Consider the following 23,617-nt stretch of genomic DNA (forward strand, 5'->3'; position numbering starts at 1 on the left):
TTCGGGAATTCGACACCAGGATGTTGGAATAAAAACATATTGTAATAGTTTTACGTTATAGGGCCCAAGACAACCGACCCATCTGCTTCGCCTGTGGAATCGCCTTTCATGTTGGGCGCTTTGACCCTTTGAGTCCGATCGCCGCCAAGGCACTCTACTTTTCCTTCTGCTCGTCGATGATCGCTTTCTCCTTGTCCTTCTCGCAAGCTCAGCAACGTTACCACGTTACTTTCTGGCATGGTACTCTCCCCTGCTAGTCATCAGCCGCGTGCACGGCCCGTGTCGTCATCGAAAACGTTCTTTACATCATCGAGTTTTTCCTGTTGCCATCCTGGTTTCATGAACTGATTCTCCGATGCGTTTTTCTGTCAAGTCACAAGGCCGTCATCGATTGTTTTAGGGCGGAAGTGACGCTTTAACCATCGGCCGGCCCTTGTCTCAGTACAAGCAAATCTTAGATGATTCCGACACAAATACAGCTCCTAAAACATGGGCGCTTGTTGCTCTGTTATGTGCTGCCGAACCAGGTGACACCTTAATATTTACGCCATCGGACGTGCTCGCTCAACTCAAAGGCATTTATCTCGCGTTTACCGTCCGCACTGTTACCTGTGGGGCCGCATCGGTTCTGGTGTACAACCACTACCCGTACCCAGTCATTTTTCTCAGTGGAGAGCGATTAGGACATGTTCAAGCTGTTGACTCCACTGAAGAAATTGATTCTACTGATAATTCCACCTGTCGTCACGCTGACGCCATCACGTCTGTCCCTAGCCCTCGCTTCCAGCCGTGTTCGACTTACCCATCGACGCTGATGTTTATTTTTCGGCTCACCGCGCCCAACTTCTGGCTCCCCTTCAAAAGCTTTTCTCTTCCTGTGGCTGTCTTCTATCACCAACGGGCCGCACGACAAATGTGTCTCATAACATCGACACTGGCTTGATACAAGCCCCCTTGCGATATTACCCTTATCGCGTTTCCGCGGAAGAGCGCCAAATTATCGCGGAGCAAGCTAACGACATGCTGCATCGCCGAGTCATTCAGCCTTCCCAAAGTCCTTGGTCGTCACCCATGCGCAAAAAAAAAAAAATTCACCGACGATTACAATATCCTTTAATGCGCAATTTGAGTTCAGCTCTATACGTGTTTTGATTTCATGATGCATTGGCTGGCGCTAACAATCTCTATCTCGTGCACGTCGCAAACTGAGCAAAGCACGGCGCAACTGCCTCGCTGATCTGTAGATCAAGACAGTCAGCGCATGGGTGACGCGTGGACGCAATTCACATCAGCCACCGCCGGCAGACCTCTCAGACGACGCCCACTACTCCAGCTGGCGCCATGTCGTAAGCATCGTCGCCGCACTAGGCTTTTTTCTTCACTGTTTCGCCATACCCTCCTGCGCCGCTCTGATGCCTCTTGATATCTCTTGAATCTCTTTGATGCCAAGTCAAGTCACCAGGGGTAGCACACTCTCAAGTTCAACGAATGGCCACAGAGGGCGAAAAAATCGACCGCGCGCCGCTGCTAACAAAACCAGCGTAGTAGAATCACTTCGGGATGCTTTCGTTAGTTCCAACATTTCCCGGTAGAGGCGTCGTAGTAAGCGCAATTTTATCCTACAAACTTTCTCTTACAATCACCGAATCATTTTCTTTTACATAAAAACAGGGCAAAATTATCATTGCTAATTAGATATTGTACTCTCTGTTAGTAAGTTTATTGTTTCTTCGCCATTATAAACGCAAATAGCGTTCAGCATCATCGATCTTTCACGTGACCTCTGGCGTGGATTTAAAATTTTTACCGGTATTTCCGAGTGCGCGGCGGCACGGATTCATTCGTTCGTACACTCGAGACTGGTTGCTTCTTTGTTTCTAAAACTAGTTTCTTGCGCTTCGATGTCTCGCGTCATTTAACTTGGGGTGAAGTTACGTGTTTGCAAGCGGACATGTAAGCCCGGCAGTTGGGTTTCGGTCGTGAGCCATTCGGAACAGGTCTGCCTCGAAACGGGAGCTGGATTTTGCTGCGGCTGACAACGGCAATAACGGTGAGTCGTTTAACACCGCTGCTTGAATCGTTATATAATATCCGTCTCATTACCTTCCAGGCGGGCACAAGTTAACTAGATCCTGCATTACATATGGGCAGTGAGGATCTCAGTTGCTGTTTCCTAAATAAACCTTTACTTGCGAGGCTGTCGTTTGGTTTACACACACAACTAGGAAAGAAAGAGCGATATCGGAACGCGCGTCTCATTTTTCATGTTATTGTAGCCGTGGTTGTAGGTGACTGAGTAGCCTCATCAATATACATATTAAACTTTTTTTCGAGTCCGCCGGCAACGTCTTTCGTCCACAAAACCGAATAATCCTTTGGTAAAATGAAGTGAAAGTACAGAATTTAATGTATTAAACAGTTGCAAGCACGATAATTCACCCATATATCGTACTTGTTGGTTCCAAATGTTCTTGCTGTTCAGATTGGTTTACCGTAGGGCATTTATTGTTTCAGTAGTGAAGCGGTGCATCACGTTCGTGCAGAAAAATAATGCATCATTTCTAATAGCTTCATGACTTTCATGCATTTGCTTGTGGAACTAGCAGTGTGATCACTTCTAGTGTATAAATGAACCCACAAATGTTCTCATTTGTGATCTTAATAGTACTTGCGCTGTTGACATGCATTGTAGTTAGGCAGACATCAATTTTATGGACAATAGCAATATTTATTTAACATGCTGCTTAAGCACCCTAGAACAGACAGTGTACATTTGCATGTGTTCTGTAGTCGCAAATCATTACAACATATATGTCACACCTTTTTGCATTTCATATTGCAAAACTTTGCTTTTTCAATTTCTGATTCAGTCAAAATTTCTGTTCCAGACATGCAGTAATGAGGACGGCACCAGTATAAAGCAACACACTCCACGCACTAAACAGAAGCTGCTGCCTGCTACAGCAACGTCATTGTGTGGACATTGGCTACTACTACAAGGTAAACAACACATGGTTCAGAAATAAATATGTTTGATATATGCTGTATTGGCTTGCTGTTTGCAGCAGATATGAATGTTTGTTCATATTTATGGTTCAGTATAATTGGTTCGAACATATAAAACACACATAAATTTGGCTAATCTGTGCTGTATCTCATGTGTCACCGTTTTGCCCCAACAGAGTCTATGCCAAGCACATCTTGGTCATCACAGGAGCTCCTATCTGCGCCAACAGGAAGGGGCTGGAGCCGAATTTGCAAGGATTTTACACCAAGAACAAAGAAGCACATGCAGAAGAATATGAATGAGATATCAAGTCTGCAGAGGACTGTGTCAAGACTGAAAAGAGCTTCAGCCACCATTCCACCAGCATGGACATTTGGCTGAGTCATCCAGGTAACTCAAAAAGGACTTTCTAGAAATTCTTCGTCTTCAGATGCACCTGCAACATCTGACCAAGCACGCACGACGCTGGCCAAAAGATCGAGTTCCATCAGTTTGCCCTTAATCAGCTTCCTAGCCATGTTAATTCCGTTTGTGCCAAGTGTAATTTTTCTTCTATAAATGCAAGCTTTCTCATTGCCCATTTTTTTAGAGATCATTCATCCTCATCCAAATATAACGGTGAACCGATTCATCGCTGATACTTAATACCAGTCACTGTCTAGCAGCCTAACATATCTGTAGCAGTATCTTCTAGTATATGTTGTCATGCGCAATTCCTCTCCTGAAATAGCTGATGCAGCATCGGCATGCGTTTTGCATTAACCTATGCAAATGTGCTATGCACCATTTTACTTTTCTTGATGTTTTTAGCCTTCAATGCTTGCAGAGCAGAGTGCCTTCTCTCTTGAATGCAAGCTTTCTCATTTTCCATATTCCTAGTCTCGTTGATGATTGCTGCTCTTCCTTGATAGCCTGGGTCTTTGTGCAAGCTACACTGAAGTGATTGATTGCAGAATCTGGTTTTGCTGCCACACTTGGTTGTGGTAACTGTGTTACGTTTCTCAGATGTGGGGGCCTGGTCAGTTGCATTGGTAAGCAGTCCCTCGAGGTAAGCATTTGCTCCTGCAGTCCGCAAAGCGACATAGACTCCCAGTATACACACACCGTAACTGGTGCGCCCCGTTCGTTCTGGCCTGCTGCAGCCAAGGGCAAATTGTGCTTGTGGCCTACCTCGGCCATGATTTGCTCAAAACGGAGACCAGCATATGTGCTTACATGGTTCGAGGTGTATGAAGTTGATAGCCGTATGGGTGGAAAGGCCCGCAAGAATGGCTGCCGAAGGTGATGCCCACAAAAGCGACTTGTCCACATTGGGACAAAGTGGGACACAAAGTGTAAGCCACACATAGCGGCCCCCGAAAGAAAATAAATGTGCAGGTTGGAAAGGAGTTAACGCTAAAATGCCGGGTAGTCCATGTCGCTGTGTTGGTTGCGGCAGCAGATGCCTGCGTCACCTGATTGCTTCGCAATGGAAGTTGCTCATCTTCAACGGCAACTGTTGGTTCAAACAGGTGCGAGGCTCTGTCCAATCTGTTTGTACCGCAGGTTTTCGCTCGTTACCAGACCACCACATGCGACAAAGGCAAGCATTATGCCTGTAAGATGGTTCGTAGCCAATGTATAATGTATTGTCTGAACCTCATGCGGTGACTGACTGCTGTTTAAATTTGCTGTTATGTCACTTGGTTACGGTCGCAGTTTTATGTTTTTCGAATATTGCGGCCTGGCGGTTACACTGGGAAGCAGCCTCTCGTAGTAAGCATTTGATCCTGCAGTCTGCACAGCGACATAGACTCCCAATTTACGCACACCGTGATTCGTGCTCCCCGTTCACCCTTTCCTGCTGCAGCCATGGGCAAATTGTGCCTCTGGCCTTTCTCGGCCGCGATTAGGCATGAATGGAGACCAGCATAAGTGCTTACATGGTCGGACGTGAATGAAGTTGGGTGGAAAGGCCCGCAAAAGTGGCTGATGAAGGTGATGCCCACGAAAGCGACTTGTCCATATTGAGACAATGTGGGACACCAAGTGTGAGCCACACATTAGCGGCCTCCAAAAGAAAAGAAACATGCAGGCTGGAAAGGAGTCAATGCTAAAATGATGGGTAGTCCATGTCGCTGTGTAGGCTGCGGCAGCAGATGCCTGCGTCCCCCGATTGCTTTGCACTGCAAGTTGCTCATCTTTAACAGAGACTGTCGCCGCAAACAGGTGGGACACTCAGTCCAATCTGTTTCTGCTGCTGGTTGTTGCTCGTTAGTAGACCACCACGTGCGACGAAGGCAGGCACTACGCCTGTAGGTAGGCAGCTCAATGTACTCTAAGAGACCCGTGTATGTGAATGCTCACTGTTGCCATATGGTTCGTCGCCAATGTATAATGTATTGTCTGAACCTCATGCGGTGACTGATTGCTAATAATTTTGCTGTTATCTCACTTGGCTACGGTCGCAGTGTTATATTTTTAGAATATTGCGGCCTGGTCGGTTGCACTGGGAAGCAGTCTCTCGAAGTAAGCATTCGCTCCTGCAGCCTGCACAGCGACATAGACTCCCAATTTTCATGCACCGTGATTCGTGCTCCCCGTTCGCCCTTTCCTACTGCAGCAATGGGCAAATTGTGCCTCTGGCCTTTCTCGGCCGCGATTAGGCATGAACGGAGACCAGCATACGTGCTTACATAGTCCGATGTGTATGAAGTTGATAGCCAGATGGTTGGAAAGGCCCGCAAAAGTAGCTGATGGAGGCGATGCCCACGAAAGCGACTTGTCCATAGTGAGACAATGTGAGACACCAAATGTGAGCCACACATTAGCGGCCCCCGAAAGAAAAGAAACGTGCAGGTTGGTAAGGAGTGAACGGCTAAAATCTGGGGTGGCCCATGTCGCTGTGTAGGCTGCGGCAGCAGATGCCTGCGTCTCCCGATTGCTTCGCAATGCAATTTGGGCATTTTTAACGGCGACTGTCGCTGCAAACAAGTGGCACACTCTGTCCAATATGTTTCCGCTGCTGGTTGTTAGTCGTTCACCTGACCACCACGTGCGACGACGACGGTGAGCCGTTTACGAGCTCGCGTCAATGATTCCAGCGTATCTCGACATGCAAATTTTATTTCTGCTATTGCACGAGAATGTACACTGCTTGTCTTCTGCCAATAATGTCGCGCGTTCTGTTCACTCACTTGTGGCTTGTTTGTATGGGCGTCAGTAGAGGCTCTTGGCAATTATAACGCACCAGCTACGCGGGAGCGAAGGCATTGAGGCATGCCGCATAGCCTGCAGGGCAAGCACGGCGCGTACCAGCGTACGCGACCGGCAAAAAACGGCCATATTGGATTGTGCTCTAAAAAAAAATTGCACTTCCGCTTCCGGATTGAGCAGCGTCATCTGGCGTCCGCCTAAGTAAGTTCCATGCGCTGCCGCTGCTTATTTTCTAACCACGGCGGAAGGTACAGTTTCCCTTCTCTAAGTTGGTTCTTTATTCTATGGGGTCACTGGGTATGTGGCAGAAGGTGGGTGCCGTCATCAATGAACGCATTCGAAGCCAACATGGGTAACTGGGAATGTGCCGCTCTACAATGACACAAAATATCTTTTGACTTTCTCCGAAGCTGAGCGTAATTGAATCCGCGTCACAAGGGTTCATCAACGACAGCAACCCAATGCATCATCAGGCTGCGCCACAAATGCATTAGGTATGTGCTACTTTCGCCAACGCTTTAGGGTTGCACGAGTGGCCCTGGGTTTGGGCCGCTCTTGAATAAACCACTCACCAGCTAGGGTCACTGAGTACGTGCGACTGAGCGAAGGAACAATGTTGAGCGTTCGCAGGCACGCTGCGCCGCACTTCTGGCGTTGGAGGCCACACATGCAGTGCTCAGCAGTGCCACTAGATGGCGCAGCTTGTCCAGAAAGACGCGCGACAGAGGAGCCCAGTTGCCGCAAAACGCATTTCTCAGCGTTCACCATGCACCGGCCCGCATTGCATTTTGGAGGCCACGTGCAGGCTTCTTGGGAGCTGCGCCTGGTGGCGCCTAGTTTCCTCAGGGAAGATCGAAGTAAAAGTCCCGCTGTAGTGCACGCCTCATACATGACTCAATTCTACGGTGCGAATATGTTGTGTACCTATATTGATACAATGCTAACGCATTACCATCGAGAGTCGTCATGAGATAGGTTCCACCTCTTTCTTTATGTCTTGGTACCATTAAGTCAATCATCTGTAGGCGTCGCCACAGTTCGCGTACGTCCCGAATTTTGCCAAACTCAGGGCTCCTTTGCATAGCACCCCAGGATGAATTTTGCTCCAACTGTGACGCTTTCATTCTGGGAAACTCGTTGGGTATCTTTTGTAGCTTCATGCTACAAGACGGGTGGATGTCAATTTTTCCTATTCATTAACTTTCCTCCACCTTGTGTGCTTCCGCAGAACTTTCTTTGCCATATTCAGTATGCCAGTCTTTCGAGTTGCCGATTAATTCGCCATCTCTCTGCGATCGCCTAGCCTGCTGGTTAGCTCAATAGTAGAGTCACCAGCCCGGAAAGGCCTTCATCCCGGGTACGAATTCCGGACCAAGACGAATTTTTCTTCAAATGCGAAGCTTTCTGTCTGAGAAACCCGTACGGCTCTCATCTATAGCTTCGGGCAACGGGAAGGGTGGACGTCAGTTTTTCCCTTTCATCTTAGCTTCCTAACAGCTTTGCGCGTGTTGTCTGGCACGCGTCGCGTTAGGTGCACTCAAATAAATATTACTGAGGCTACGTCATTGCTATAAACAAAACAAAGGCGCAACGCTCAAACGAAGAATTGGCGCGTACCTCACGTCTTCCTTTTTCAGGTCTACCCAGAACTCCCAGTTGAGGATAGGGTCATTCGCGAGAGCCTCGTGTAGTGTTCTGGGCAGTTCCTCTATCTCCACCAGCGCCGATGACTTCTCTGCGCACCGCTTGCTGGCCTCCGTAGCGTTGACTTTATCTTTTTCGTAGCAATACTCGACATCGATGTTGCCTTCTGCTTTCGTGACTGCGAACGAAAAAAGTGGCGGCGGCCAAAAGAAAAACATTTACAGTGCCCTCTTGCTCGCAACAGCGTTGCAAGTGCACCAGTGATGTTTACTGTGTGGACATCATTCAAGTGTACAACGATCCTCGTGAGTTTTCACCATATGAATAAAAATTAGACAACCATCAACATCGAAACGTTATTCTATTTTACTGTAATTTCATAACGAAAAGCTCGTATTAGTCGTTCGGTGGAACGCAAATGATTGCTGTCGTTTTAGTTCTGAGAGACGGGGTTTACCTAAGAAGGAGTGGGAATAAGACACGAACAACTATTCATAAAGGCAGGAAAACGAACTCATAAAAAGCCTGCGCCATTCCACTGCAGTGAAGGTGGGTTACCAGCGAAGCTGGATTAGAACACGACATTGATGTGACACAAATGTGACATTGATGTGACATTGATATGACACATTGATGTGACACACACACACACAGATTTAAGGTCGGCGGCACACGAACGCACACGCATTTTTTTGATGGCTGCGTCTTAGTCGGTGGTCTTAGTCGGGGTCTTAGCAGGTGGATTTAGTTGGTGTACTTCGTCGGCGGGCTTTGCTGATAGCCTGAATTGGTGCCCATAATTTGGTCGTGATGGTGGTGACGATGTTCTTGTAGTCGCTATGGCATACACTGATCGGCTCGGGCACAACCGTAGAAAGATTCTTTGCAAGAGTGAGGTCTAAGCACGACCAGTGGTGAGTGGTCGGAGTTGAACAATTTGTGTGCCACTCCAAGTCGAAGCGTTTGAGCACATAATGTCGAAACCACTTCTTTTCCGGCCCCGATAGGTCAATGTTTAAGTCGATGACGACGATGATGGGCGAGGTGTCGTCATCCCTGATCCCAACGAATGGCGACGACATGAATAAATATCTCGATGTGGCATTTTGTTGCACCCGGCGATATATACGAAGTGTATACCACGATCCCGTCAGTCGTCCGCACGGCATTCACATCGGCACATTCGGTGACACTGTTCTACGGTGGTTTGGGGAGGCGTTTAGCGTAGCACACCCAAATTGCCTGTCCAGAAAGTACCCTTTGAAGTTATAGCGTACGCTCTATTGAAGTTCTGCAATGTAACCGCGTGGTAACTACGCCTTTGTGATGCGTTCTCTGCCTCACGAGGTTGGGCGTCTTTCCTGACTCGCCGCATGCGCTTGGTGTTTCTTGCACGCTGTTCATCGGTGGTGTTGGCCGACCGACGCCGCCGATCACATTCACGTCGTTGTCGTTTCCGTCGCTCCTTGGGAGTGGGCGCTACACGGGGCTTCGCCATGACGACGAGAGAGCGAAATTGAATATGTAAAACGGCAGCTTCTCTTGTGTAGTTTTATTTATATACACGCGCGGTGAGACAGGCGAACGACCACTGGCGCAACGTAAACACGCCACGCATGACGGTGGCGCCGCCCCGTGAAATCGGAAGGAAACGAGGTGCCCATTAGATTGGAACGACAGCAAAGACGGCGGTGTGAGCGTAGGCATGATCAACGCGGGTTGCATAGCGGTAAATGTTTCAGAAACATTTTTTGTCTAGCTGAGAGTCCAGTGATCTTGAATATCGTGCTTATTAATAACTAAATTACTCGACATACATATGCAAGTGCTGCACATACAAGGTTTTTGCGCAGAATGAAGCGATTTTATTTCAGTTTTAAGACCGGAGTCTTAGCTCGCACACATGAATATTTACGGAAGGTTAGCCATAAACAGCTCCGCTTTAAAAAGCGATTGGAACACTCAACAGCTGGAATGCAAAATCGGCCACTGTTCTTGCGAGCTTATTTAAGATCTAAAGGTTGCAGAGAGAATCATCATATACTCCTGGCACCTTTGTTTGACTTCCTAGCGCATAAGTAATACCCTCTGCCACTACAACTTCCGTCCGTCCTTCCACACTCCCGTGCAATGCAGCCAGTGAGAATTAATACCTCTGCTCCTCAAAAGCACCCCCACTGAAACATTTCTCTTTGTTGTCTGCCAACAGCAGCGTGACAACAGTTACTTGTTCATTGATATATAATACTTACATGACTTTCTAAAGGCAAGAGATACTCCGCCTGGCCGAGTTTGACAACCTTCTTTAGCACAATAACGCGAAAATTGTGCAAACGTGTCTTAAATAAAGGACCGACCAAGATAAAGGCGTCAACGAAAATGTGCAGTAGAGTTGACTCACACTAGTAAAACAGGGAATACTCACACGGTATGAACATTTCGATATTAGTTACAAGTTCTCTTCACTCCTATCTGCCAAAGAAGTAGTTAAAATCACGAGTAGTATATTTCGTGTCAGTGACTCTGCCAAGGAAAGCCCCTACTACCCTGAAGACGACAAGTCATCTTTTGGATAAGCCTGCCAATGAGAGTAGTTACTGTTCTGATAAAAAAAAAGCTTTCTTTTCGAAAACGCTGCAAACAATAGTAGTAGCTGCCCTGACGAAGACGAGTCGTCTTGCCGGTAACCTTGTTACGGAAAGCAGCTGTTACGTTGACGAAGTCGAACTTTCATATTCAGTAAACCTGCCAATGAAAGTAGCTGCAGCACTATTGGAGACGAGTGCAATCGTCGCTAACCTTGGCAACTCTTTCCTGCTATAAACAAGATATATTGCGTTATCAATAACCCTGCAAAGGATACAATAATAACAACTCTGCAAAAATATACCTACTGACTTCATCAACACGAGTTTTATTGTCAGTGACCGTGCCAATGGATGTAAGTTTACCCCGACAAAGACTAGTCTTTTTGCTGATAGTCCTGGCAAGGAAAGCACCAGTTGGCTTGGCGAAACGAGTCGCCTTTTTGATAACCACGCCAAAGAAACTACTTGCTGCCCTGACGATCCGTTTTCTTGTAGGCAACTGGTAGTGTTATCGGTTTTCTCTGATCTGACCAAGCACTCGTGTGGACAGGATCTTCGACGTTATTGAGAAAAAGGGATAATAAACACGGGGCTTTTTGGGTACGTCGCTACATCGGAGTGGCGTCAGTCTGTCGCTCCCATCACCGCTCGGCAGTGGACACGACAGTAACCCTGCGAAATAAAGAACCTGCTGCCCTGAAGGGGACAACACCTGTTCTCCACACTCCTGCAATGAAAGCTGTTTTGAATCAAACGAGGTTTGGTCCTCTTTTCGCTAACCCGCCAAGGAAAGTTCCCGTTGCCATGACGAAGACGAGTAATGTTGCCAATAAACCTGCCAATCAGATGTTGCAATGATGAAGTCAAGTTACGTTTTTTGGAACGCTGGCTACGAGCAGAGGTTTCGTTTGTTTCCCCACTTTTGAATAAGTTTGCAAAGTGGACATTTACAGCGCAGTTCTTAAGTATTCGTTCCTGCGGCGAGCTTCGGCGTCGGCTTTGTCGACAGCGTAACCGACCGAACAAGCACAGCGAAAAATAGTGTTTTAGTTGGGCGTCTTACGCTCCGCTCAGGAGCTAAGCGGAGCGGAAGCGCGAATACGCATGCGCCTTCCGCTTAGCCGCAAGCGGGCTAGCGGAGCGACAAACACGGTCCGCCTACATGCTGCCTGAGCGGAACGGGCTGCGCAGCACGTTGGCTAGCGATGGCGTCAGAAAGGATTGGATTGGAAGCAGAAACCAAGCTCGCTGGCTATAACGTGGCGTTCCCCGAGACGGCGCTTTATTTTTCACCGGATAAGATGGCCCGGTAACGCATTACAAGCGCACGCCTAGATGCTTCATGGACAAATAAGTTATACATGTATACGTCGTACATTATAAAAGTGATCAAGGTGTGTTTTTATTTTCTTTCATTACCTTTAATTTGGCCAGAGGGCGCTGCAACTATGGAACGTCCGCTCCGCTACGCTAAATCGCCCGCCGCTCCGCGGTGGCTTGGCGGCGCGACTCGGAGCGGAGCGTACCGTAAGGACGCTCAACTAAAACACTCTAAAACGCCAACGCCGAGCGTAGCGCGGGATGCAAGACGTGAGGAGGAAAGTGGAGAGGAGGGTGCAGCGCAAGCAGGAGACAGAAAAAAAATTATGGGGTTTTTACGTGCCAAAACCACTTTCCGATTATGAGGCACGACGTAGTGGTGGACTCCGGAAACTTTTGACCCCATGGGGTTCTTTAACGTGCACGTAAATCTAAGTACACGGGTGTTTTCGCATTTCGGCCCCACGGAAATGCCGCAGCCGTGGCCCAGGAGACAGAAAGCTGAGGAGGGCATGGCGACAGCTTGAGAAGAAAAGCGTACGGCGGCGACGAAGGCTGCTGGGAAGTCTGAGAGGCCGTCGGGTAGGTCCGTCGGCGCGGCTGCTGTGAACCGTGCCGACGTGTCACTCACGCGCTGGCTCTGGCGATATCAAGATTAGCGAGGCAGTCGCGCCACACTTCGCTCCGTTTGCAACATGCCGCACTTGACGCATTGTCCAGGCCAGCCAATATGTCGCGAAATGAAAGCACTCATAGGGCTGCGCTCAAATTTCGCGTAGAGAGTATTGTAATCATCGGTAAGCTTCTTTGCTTTTTCTTGTAAACTGCCGTCTTGTTCGAACACCGACATTTAAAAAATTACTACAATAACAAGCAATCCAATACTCATAGGCAATAACTTCAGAGACAATCGATATTAACAATGACGTCCCTATTTTTAATCCCGCATGAGCAGTAAGAAAAGCAGGCACGTTGTAAGTAGCCCTTCAGTAATGTTGAAACAAGGTTCAATAAATGCACATTTGATACATGATCTCTGTAAGCGTTCTTCCACTCACCACAATCTGGTCCATTCAAGTAGTGGAGCGGAGCTGCAACACAAGTACAACACCGTTCAATTTATTAGAGTAAGTGTCGACACTTACATCGATGGCGACCAACGATCATAGCAACGCCGTCGAGCTCACAGAAAACGAGCTAGAATACGGAACGCTGATAAATACGATACATCTCATTGATTGAATGATCGATTGATTGAATGATGGAATGATTTAGTTTAATTTACTTCCTTATTTATTTCTTTACATCCACTTTACAAGCACTAGGCTAGTTTGTGTCCAAAACAAAGTTTAAGTTGGCAGTGCACCTTTCCAGATATGCGAGCCCGTCAGCGGCAGCAGCGCCGTGATTCTGGACAACTTTACGCCCCTTTCTGGAAAGGTCCATGCGGACAGGCTAAACAACATTGCACAAAATCAAATATGCGATAATCAACTAATTTGATCAACAGTTCCTCAACGATAAACTGTACACTAGTAATCAAATATAATATTATATATAATATCAATGAACTACAATGAAAGGAAGAATAATATCAAGTACAGAATAGAGACCAAGTTGGTGAAGGAATAAACAATATACATGCAAAAAAATGCAACTGAGTTGCGTTTCTTTATTTTTTGATTACGTCAATGACTTAATCGTTCTATATACATAGTGTACCGCTAGTGCGTTAGAAAAATTAGGTGATATTTGTAATACAATGGGAATTGCGTTCAAGATTGTATTACCCGAGAATTATGTTACCGTTCACCGTATACATTCTACAGTGGCAAGTATTTAGTGACCGCTATTTTATATTGATTCAGTTGTTTTCGCTTTATCTGTCACAGTAGTCGCATCACATGGTTTAATCCGCCCTTCGTCATCGTTTGGTGTTCCAGACATTGACATGTGAGGCTTAGCTGTTGAGAGCGATGAGCATTTGCACTGGCAATGACTTGGAAGAACCTGTACGGACGTGTTGTCAAACGTAGAATGCGTACAAGTGAGCGCTCCACAACATGTGTATGTCGTATCCATTGTATTGATGTCATTGTGCTTATGTCGTATTCATTGTGTTCTACATACGAAAGTTGGCACTACTGTTTCACTGAGATTCTCCCGGACAATTTTATTATGTTTCTAATTTACCACGCGAGGAATCATGGTTGCGCGCACGAAGCCATCACCATCAGCCTTCTTGTGCGGCCATGCATGCATGCAGTGTCCCGTCTAATTGCCTTGCTGGTCACGTGCCGAGTTGAGTAACATGCCCCCATTGTTCCTCCCCGGCCATTCATCTTTCAACAAAAATTACAATGGGAAACTGTGCCGCTTGTGTCTGCTGTAGATGCAAATATGAAATTAGAGTCTAAGAAATATGCGTAGTACGTAAATTTCGTTCAAGCTTGAAATACCTTTCTGGCATTGCAAATTGAACATTTTCAAATGATGTGCTTGAATGAAGTGAATTGTAATATTTATGCACGTGCACAAAAACCTATCGCATGTTTATGTGTAGAACATGTGAATAATAGAAAAAAAGTTTAAAGGCGGTACTAACTTCCGCCGTTAGAACGTCTGAAGCCACGAGACCGAAGATTCGACAATTTTATGTGCTTGCCATTGTAGCTGAACAAATGCAGCAGGGTTTCCCCTTGTACTTTTGTAGAAACATTTTTGGTCACTTCAAAGGGGGAGAGGAAAGAAGAGTGACATATGATTTTGACAAGTGTCATAAATGTGACGGATGCAACGCCATACGAATGGCGGTGCGTCCTGCTGATCTTGACGCGCGTCGTATCTGTGATTATAATACAGAACGTATTACCGCTTATGTGGAAATTCCTCAATTCCAGGACGCTAACTGCACTGGTTGGTGTAAAAAGCGCTAAAAGAACATGCGTTATCCCGTTTCTGTGTGTAGAAACCCTTACGTAGCGTACGCTAAATTAGAGTTTTGCGTCCTCCACCAACAATTGTAGACGTAACACTACCACAGTTTCCTTTATAAACAGCAATACCAGAAAGGTAATTAAGGGAACAAAAAATGTAGAAACATTGGTGCTTTGGTTCTAGCAAACGGCTCTCGAACAAAACTACATTAGCTGAAACCCGCCAATATGCTAGAATTATATTGTGTTCGGCACCATTTCTGGCAATAAATAACCCGCCAAGACCTCTTCGTTGCGCGCGAAATCACGAAAACCATCAAAAGTTTCCACTGAACTTTACCTACGATAATGCAAGCGCAAAATATTTGCAAAAGGAACGTCTGAACTGACACCAGGCTCAGGTTCTCAGGTGCTTGCATTAGCTTTTATTTAAATATCCGAAAAGCCTTACAAGCCTCCATGCGAGTCACTACTGAGAAGGAGTAAGTAATATGTTATGCCAAGTAAAAATTTGTAAACTTTCTTAAACACTATAAAGCGTATGAAGAATGGTAATAATTCACAAATACAACAACAAATATGGGTGTTAAATTCGAATATTTCACGTAAACGCTTACCTTAAGACGGCCCTGAACCACTTATTATCGAAGTGTAGAAATGCATTTGAAGTGAAAATAGGCTGTTTCAAAAATACTTTGTCGCCGAAAGTACTTCTATGCGTTAAGCAGAATCGGAATTATTGGCAATCAAACGCCGGCTTCCGCTGTGCTCCCGTTCCCTCTTCAATGACTTGCACTGCGAAGACTACGGCGCAGTGGAGCGTGCCCACAACGCTCCACCTCCTCCTAAATGTCACCGTGGCGCACAATTCAAGTATAATTTCAAATGCTGACGTAGACGCCACGACTTCCGCCTTTGGTGCCTACGACGCGCCAAACATAAGCCAAACGCGGTTGTCCTGAGAGAGCCGCCGTGCTTTCTGCCACTGGACTCGTGGCGGCACCCCGCAGCGGCCGCGGTATCTACGCCATGTAGCCGACAGCGGCTTGATGTCACTTATCGGCCAACAGCAGCCGTCTGATGGAATGACGCAATAAAGCGTCCGATGACGAAATAAAGCGTCCAGAAGAGAGTGAGGAGCGGGCCTTGTGTTGAAAACAGAGCGTTTGAGAGAAAGATGACTTTCCGATCGGCTTGCAGTACGAGAGTAAAACTTGTCTGAGATGTTCACAGTAGCGTATGCTACTCGCGGACTATGTTATTTCACCAAGCCCGAGGGTCCGTTCAGGGCCCTTTAACATAGCGTAATAAATTAAATTATGGGGTTTTACGTGCCAAAACCACTTTCTGATTATGAGGCCCGCCGTAGTGGGGGACTCCAGAAATTTGAACTACCTGGGGTTCTTTAATGTGCACGTATATCTGAATACACGGGTGTATTGGCATTTCGCCCCCATCGAAATGCGGCCGCCGTGGCCGAGATTCAATCCTGGGACCTTGTGGTTACCAGCCCAACACCCCAGCCACTAAGGAACCACGGTGGGTCAACAAAATGTAATAATCGAAATGGTACATTGTATACAATAATTGGGGTCATTCACCTTATGTGTCATTTGAGCATGTGGTACAGTTCCTATGATGCTTCTGGCACGCCAGACTTTGGAATTATGTGCATTCGAGTGTTCTTTTTAAACCCAAGGCAGTTGGAACTTTTGACATAACTCATGAACTCTCTGAAACACTCTTAATCAGCAAGGTGATCGGAGGAATCGTAGCCTGCATAATTTGACAAAAATTGTAGATTATATTGACGCGAAATAAGTTTGCACATGATGACACGGGACCCTTAAGGCGAGAACGACGAAGTTCGAGGTTGCGCGCGCGCTCTCCGAGGACTAGCCATCGCTAAAGGCAGACGTTTTTTTGCCAACCTGTCGGTGGTAAACTGTTTCAGTTGTAATAGCTGGGTGACATTTCTGGTGGACGTGCGAGGTACGGTCGATGTTAAGATATCCGGAGCATACCCCATACCTAAGCCAGGTGACTAGTTCAGCCGAGCTTACCCCTGTGCATGTACGCGCCAGCCGACCTCTCCAGGGGCTCCAGCCACGGCACGGTCTACTACCCGAACGAACTAGACTGACGAACCAACCACCTCCTGCCACTCCTGCAGCATCGCACGTTGCCGTCAATCCCATCCGGACGCCGAATCTGTTGCACGGTAGTGCTTCAGAGGACGCCGACGACTGGCTTGACCATTTTGACCGTGTTGCCAACGTCAACGACTGCAACCACGAGCGTAAGCTACGCTACGTCGACTTCGCTCTTGGGGATCACGCGAAAACGTGGTTTGAGAACCACGAGGCGACACTGACGTCATGGGAAGAATTTCGTAGGCAGTTCCTCAATGCCTTTGCCAGGGCGGACAGGAAGGAGAGGGCGGAGTTAGCGTTGGAGGCAAGAATTCAAGGCCCGATTGAGCGAGTGACGGCGTACGTAGCAGACATGAATCGGCTTTTCAGACGTGCGGACCCTTCCATGACTGAAACAAAGAAGGTGCGCCATCTCATGCGCGGCGTCAAAGAGGAAATCTTTGCTGGCCTCATTCGAAATCCGCCGAGGACACTTGCAGAGTTCCATGACGAAGCCACTACTATGGAAAAGGCCCTTCAACAGCGGGCCAGGCAAAACAACCGCGACGCCATGATTTCAAGGAAGCTCTCTGCCGTTACCCTCGGTAACGACGTTGGCGCCTTGCGAGAACTCATCAGGGCTGTCGTCAAGGAGGAACTGCAGAAGATGCAGACGACCACTGCCCCTGTGGGACAACTTTCCATTGCGGAAATGGTGCGCGCCGAGGTCCGACAGGCCGTCCGTATTCCTGGACAGTACGAGGCACCACAGCAGAGACCGCACGCCGAAATGAGTTACGCTGGAGCAGTACGCCGTCCGCCGCCCTCAAGTGCGTGCAGCATGGTACACCCCACTCAACAAATGGACGTAAGCTTCAGGCCGCCTCGCAGCCCACCGCACATCGCCGAAGCAAGGACTAGGAAGAGCGACGTCTGGCGCACCACAGTTTACAAGCCCCTTTGTTATCCTTGTGGCGAAGCCGGACACATCTGCAGAATGTGTCCTTATCGTCATGTGGGGCTCCGTGGATTCTCGCCGAATGCACCTCGTCCACGACCTGGTGGGTGGCCGCCGGAAATAGAGAGTTTCGTCGCGAATCGTCGCAATGTTGATCAGCTATGGCAGTGGCCCCGTTCGTCGTCTCCTGCTCGTTACAGGTCACTATCACCAAGCCAAGCCTTTACTCGCGGCGCTCTGAGACGCCGCTCGCCTAGCCCGGCGGGTCGGTAAAACTGAGTTCAGCGACCTCCGGAGGTGAGGCCGCTGACGACGACCGTACGCAAGATCCTCCACTACGACGACAACGACGAAAACAGAATGACGCAGACGTACAGACGGAGTCAAACACCTTACGAGAGGTAGTAACGTCGAACATTCCCGTCACCATAGACGACGAAGAAATAACGGCGTTAATCGACACTGGAGAGGACACCTCAGTTATGAGCATTGACCTTGCCTGCAAGCTGAAGAAAGTTTCTACCGAGTGGACTGGGTCGCAGATTCGCACTGCAGGAGGCCATCTGCTAACCCCGGTAGGAAGATGCACAGCACAAGTGAGCATTCGTGGGTTTGCATACCTCGGAGAATTCGTTATCCTCCCAAGCTGTTCGAGGGACCTAATTCTGGGAATGGACTTTCTGCATGTTTATGGAGCTGTGATTAACTTACAAAAGTCGCAGGTACCGTTTTCGACGGCGCAGGCCTCAGCAGGGAGCAGCGCTGCCGACACGTATGTCAGCGCCTTGAGGATTGTTGACGAGAACATCACAGTGCCGCCAAGGAGCAGCGTAGTGACCCTCATCACCAGCGACGCATTCGACGGCTATGAGGGTATTACCGAGGCAAATATCCCGCTGCTGCTCGAAAGACACATCTGCATCGCCCGGGGCCTTGTTCGAATACAGCATAAGTGCTCGCAAGTTTTGTTGACAAACTTCAGCCATGAGTATCAGCACGTCCCTCAAGGTACAGCGGTGGCATTCCTGAACGACATTGCTGACTTCTCCAACATCGGCACGTTACAAGTGACTTCACCGGATGCAACAACTCCCGCCAGCCTGAATACCCTCGTCCACATTAATGCTGACTTAGCAGATGTACAGAAGGATCAGCTGCTGGGCCTACTGACAGAATTCACCGGTTGTTTTTCCACGGAATCCAAATTCCAGCGCACTTCCATTACGCAACACCGGATCGTTACAGAAGAGTCGGAGCAGCCGGTTCGTCAGCATCCGTTCGCGTGTCACCTATGGAGCGGGAGGCGATAAGCGTCAAGTTCAAGAAATGCTGAATGATGATGTCATCCAGCCGTCGACAAGTCCGTGGGCATCGCCTGTCGTACTAGTAAAAAAGAAAGACAGCACACTCCGCTTCTGCGCTGACTACAGACGGCTTAACCGAGTCACCAAACGCGACGTTTATACCCTGCACGGATCGATGACGCTTTGGACCGTCTGCGTCATGCTCAGTTCTTTACTTCGTTAGACCTAAAATCAGGCTACTGGCAAATCGAAGTGGATGAGCGTAACCGTGAAAAACCGCCTTCGTGACTCCCGATGGGCTGTACGAATTTGAAGTGCTGCCTTTCGTTCTCTCTTCCGCTCCTGCTACGTTCTAACAAATGATGCACACTGTACTCGTTGGACTAAAGTGGCAGACGTGTCTAGTGTACCTAGGCAACGTTGTTGTGTTTTCCAGCACGTTCGATGAACATCTCGCCCGGCTACGAAGTGTCCTTACCGCAATACGCAAGGCCAACCTCACCATCAAGCATGAAAATTTTTACTTTGGCTTCCAGGAACTCAAGTTTCTAGGCCACGTGGTCAGCTCCCAAGGAGAACGACCAGACCCAGAAAACTCGCTGCCGTTGCAGAGTTTCCTCGTCCTAAAGACAAAAAGGCTGTTCAGCGGTTCCTGGGCCTCTGGGCTTACTACCGTCGTTTCGTTGAAGGCTTCTCAAACATTGCTGAACCGCTCACGAGACTGACGCGACAAGATGTGCCCTTTGCGTGGACGGAAGGCCAAGAGCAGGCCTTCACCGAATTGCGCAAACGCCTTCAATCCGCTCCAGTGCTGGCGCATTTTGATGACACCGCGGCAACTGAAATACACACCGACGCCAGCAACGTAGGATTCGGGGCCACTCTGGTTCAATGGCAAGATGGCGCAGAACGTGTAATTGCGTATGCGAGTCGTAGTCTGACAAAAGCAGAAGCTAATTATTCAACGACCGAAAAAGAATGCTTAGCAGTGGTGTGGGCCATCAGCAAGTTCCGACCCTACTTATACGGCCGGCCATTTCGAGCGATCAGCGATCACCACTCGCTCTGCTGGCTTGCCAATCTACGAGACCCGTTAGGTCGCCTCTCTCGTTGGAGCCTCCGCCTCCAGGAATACGACATAACTGTTGTCTGCAGATCCGGCCATAAGCATAGCGACGCTGACTGCTTGTCACGTTCTCCTATTCCCTTGACATCCTCCGACTTGGAGCTAGATTTGCAGTTTCTTGGTGTCGTCGACATGGTGCGCATGGCTAACTATCAACGTGCAGACTCTGAGCGTCTTCCAGTCATCCGATATCTCGAGGAAGCTGACGTTGTTGTCCCACGCCCACTTTCACAAGCATTGACGTCGTACTGCCTGCGAAACGATGTCCTGTACAATAAAAATTTCGAGAACAGCCAGGAAACGTTCCTTCTCGTCGTTCTGACGGCACTGCGCGAGGAAGTTTTACAGGCGTGTCACGACGATCCCTGTGCGGGCCACTTAGGCTTCGCGAGGACATTAGCGGGTATACGGCAAAAATACTATTGGCCACACCTATTTTCGTCGATTCAGCGCTGTGTGCGAACGTGCCGTGACTGTCAGAGGCGTAAAGTTCCACCCGTGAAGCTTGCCGGCCTCCTTCAGCCTTTGGATCCGCCTCCGGCGCCATTCCAGCAAGTGGGAATGGACCTTCTTGGGCCATTCCCCACGTCATCCTTGCAAAATAAGTGGATAATCGTGGCAATTGTCTATTTAACTCGCTATGCGGAGACGAAAACTGTGCCGCGGGAAACTGCTGCTGAAGTCGCCAGCTTCTTCGTCCACAACATCGTGCTTCGCCACGGTGCACCCGCTGTATTCATTACTGACCGCGGTGCAGCGTTTACAGCGGAGTTATTGCAACAAGTCGTCACACATGACGCACACCGACCACCGAAAGACCACAGCCTATCATCCCCAAACTAACGGCTTAACAGAGCGCCTAAACAGAACATTAGCCGACATACTCTACATGTACATTGATATGGAACACAAAACATGGGATGAAATTTTGCCATACGCCACGTTTGCTTACAATACCGCTGTGCAGGAGACCACCGAGTTTACACAATTCGAGCTTGTTTACGGACGTCGCGTTACAACCCCCTTAGACGCCGTGCTCCCGGTAGACCACGGAGCCACAAGGAATGACACCACTGAAGATTTCGTCGAGAAAGCCGAGGAAGCTCGCCAGCTTGCTCGGAATCGCATCCGCACCCAGCAGAATACCGACGCCTACCGTTTCAACCGGACCCGACGGAATGTCCAGTACTTACCAGGCGACCGCCTGTGGGTGTGGACACCTATCAGACACCGTGGGCTCTCAGAGAAGGCGCCGCTATTTCGCCCCCTATGAAGTTGTACGCCACCTCAGTGATATGAACTACGAGGTGGTTCTGGTCCGAACCGACGCCGTCCCCGTGCTGAAGTCGTCCACGTAGTACGGATGTAGTCGTACTACGCACGCGAGGGATAAGCAACCCTCACAAACCGCTTCAGCATTGTGTACATTCCTGTATGTTTTTTTGTTTTGTTTTTGTCTTTTCGTGTTGGCACTCTTGCCCATAGTGCGCGCCCGCTGCCCTTGAAACGACCGGGCCTGTCGCTTTGGGAGGGGAGCAACGACACGAAATAAGTTTGCACATGGTGACACGGGACCCTTAAGGCGAGAACGACAAAGTTCGAGGTTGCGCGCGCGCTATCCGAGGACCAGCCATCGCTAAAGGCAAACGTTTTTTCGCCAATCTGTCGGTGGTAAACTGTTTCAGTTGTGATACCTGGGCGACAATATGAAATCATCACAAAAGTAACATGTGAACTTTTAATGAGCTATAACAAGAAAATAATTTTCTGAAACACTGGTTGTCAGGATTTAGGACACAATACTCACGCCATTTTACTCTCACATTGCGAATGAACGGGGTAACAAAACGCGAACAGAAAAGGCAAATATGAGATTTAATCAAAAAGTATTGGCCCTACTTTTTATTAGCCAAAATGACGTGCATACACGTAATTACAAATGTACCTACTCTCTTGCGTATCTTACACAATTTTCCCACATAGTCCCCATACCGGTTATGACATTTAGTTGTCCCATCGCAGCACTAAACTTGAGGTCCCCCGGTGGTAGAATACGTTAGGCTGACTGTGGAACCTCACTTACTGTGTCATACAACTCTTCACGCACTTTTGCGAACTCACAGCACCACCACCTCACACTTCTCAAAGCCACACACCTTACCCATGTGCAGGCTGCATTTCCCTGCGGATTCCGAGATGGGCGTTCGTTCCCTGGCTCCATAGAAAACGAATCGCACTTCGCTGCTCCTATGCCGTGGACGTGTGAAGCATAACCGCCGTCTTCAACAATTGACAGCAGCGCCGTGCCGCGGAGTTATCGGCAGATAAAGCCGGGCCGGACTTAAGAAACGTAAACTGCTGGTAATTGTTATGTTGACTTCGCATTTAAGGCCGTAATTTGACTTTAAAAAATACAGGCAAATACTTTCTGATTCGCCCTCGTAATGCGGAAATTATCATCGCCGTGACATTATTATGTCAGCTAAAGGACGAAGGCCTCTCCCAGCGACGCTAGCAGATTCCAAGTAGTGCCTGCGAATTTGCGAGTCTTCCTTACACTTCCTAATTTTCGACGATCTTCGAACGCGCTTCCCTTCCCGTGGCATCCATTCCGTAACTCTAATAGACTAATAGACCACCGGATATTTGTCATAAATATTACATTGCCTACCAAGCCTCATTTTCTTGTCTCTTAATGTCAACTAGATATTAACTACCCTGGTTTTCCTGGCGCCTAACGGCACGCCTTACAGTTTTCTCACCATGACTCGTTGAGGGGTCCGCAAATTCTTAACAAGCTTCATTGTTAACCCCTAAGCTTAAGTCCCGTATTTATTGCGGATTATGCAATGTTTCTACTTCTTTTTTCAAAGTACGACGGTGAGCTGCCGGTCATCATTTTGCAATGCCTGCCATATATCCTATCCAACCCATTTTTATTCTTCTGTGAATTTCCGTTTGATGATCAGGGTCCCCTGTAAGTAATTGACCTAAATAGACGTACTGTTGCAGATTCTAGAGGCTGTTTGTCAATAATTAATGTTGGTTCCCTTGTCGGAGATACTGGAGTGCAAAATTAATTATGAATGCTATACGGTAACATGCGCGGTTCGACGTATACGCGGACATGTTTCGTATCAGATTCGAAATATTCCACAGGTGCGTTCCTCAAGCGACTAGCATGTGCGAGCGCCAATGAGTTCAGACTGAACATGTTGATGTGCATGATGCTTAGATATTCAAGACGGGACAACGAGACTTGAAATAGGAAGTCTGGTACTATAAACGTATTTCTGAAGCTAGCACTCATGAGGCGTAATGTAAAAAGGGAGGCTTACGGAGGACAGCAATAACACGGTAGCGAGAGAATGGCACAAGGCTTTGTTCTTATTTTGTTAAATTTTTAG

General features: G+C 48.1%; 1 protein-coding gene across 1 annotated transcript in view; it reads right to left on the minus strand.

The window, feature by feature from the left end:
- The window catches only part of LOC142570401 (uncharacterized), a 90,462-nt gene that overhangs the window by 37,243 nt on the left and 29,602 nt on the right, over window positions 1–23,617 (minus strand). The window contains exons 5-6 of the mRNA XM_075678787.1: window positions 12,813–12,845; window positions 7,820–8,024 (exon numbers count right to left, since the gene is read on the minus strand). Of these exons, the coding sequence (XP_075534902.1) occupies window positions 7,820–8,024; window positions 12,813–12,845 (238 nt within the window). The remainder of the gene's footprint in view (window positions 1–7,819; window positions 8,025–12,812; window positions 12,846–23,617) is intronic.

Source organism: Dermacentor variabilis, chromosome 2, assembly GCF_050947875.1.
Source record: "Dermacentor variabilis isolate Ectoservices chromosome 2, ASM5094787v1, whole genome shotgun sequence".
Classification (NCBI taxonomy): domain Eukaryota; kingdom Metazoa; phylum Arthropoda; class Arachnida; order Ixodida; family Ixodidae; genus Dermacentor; species Dermacentor variabilis.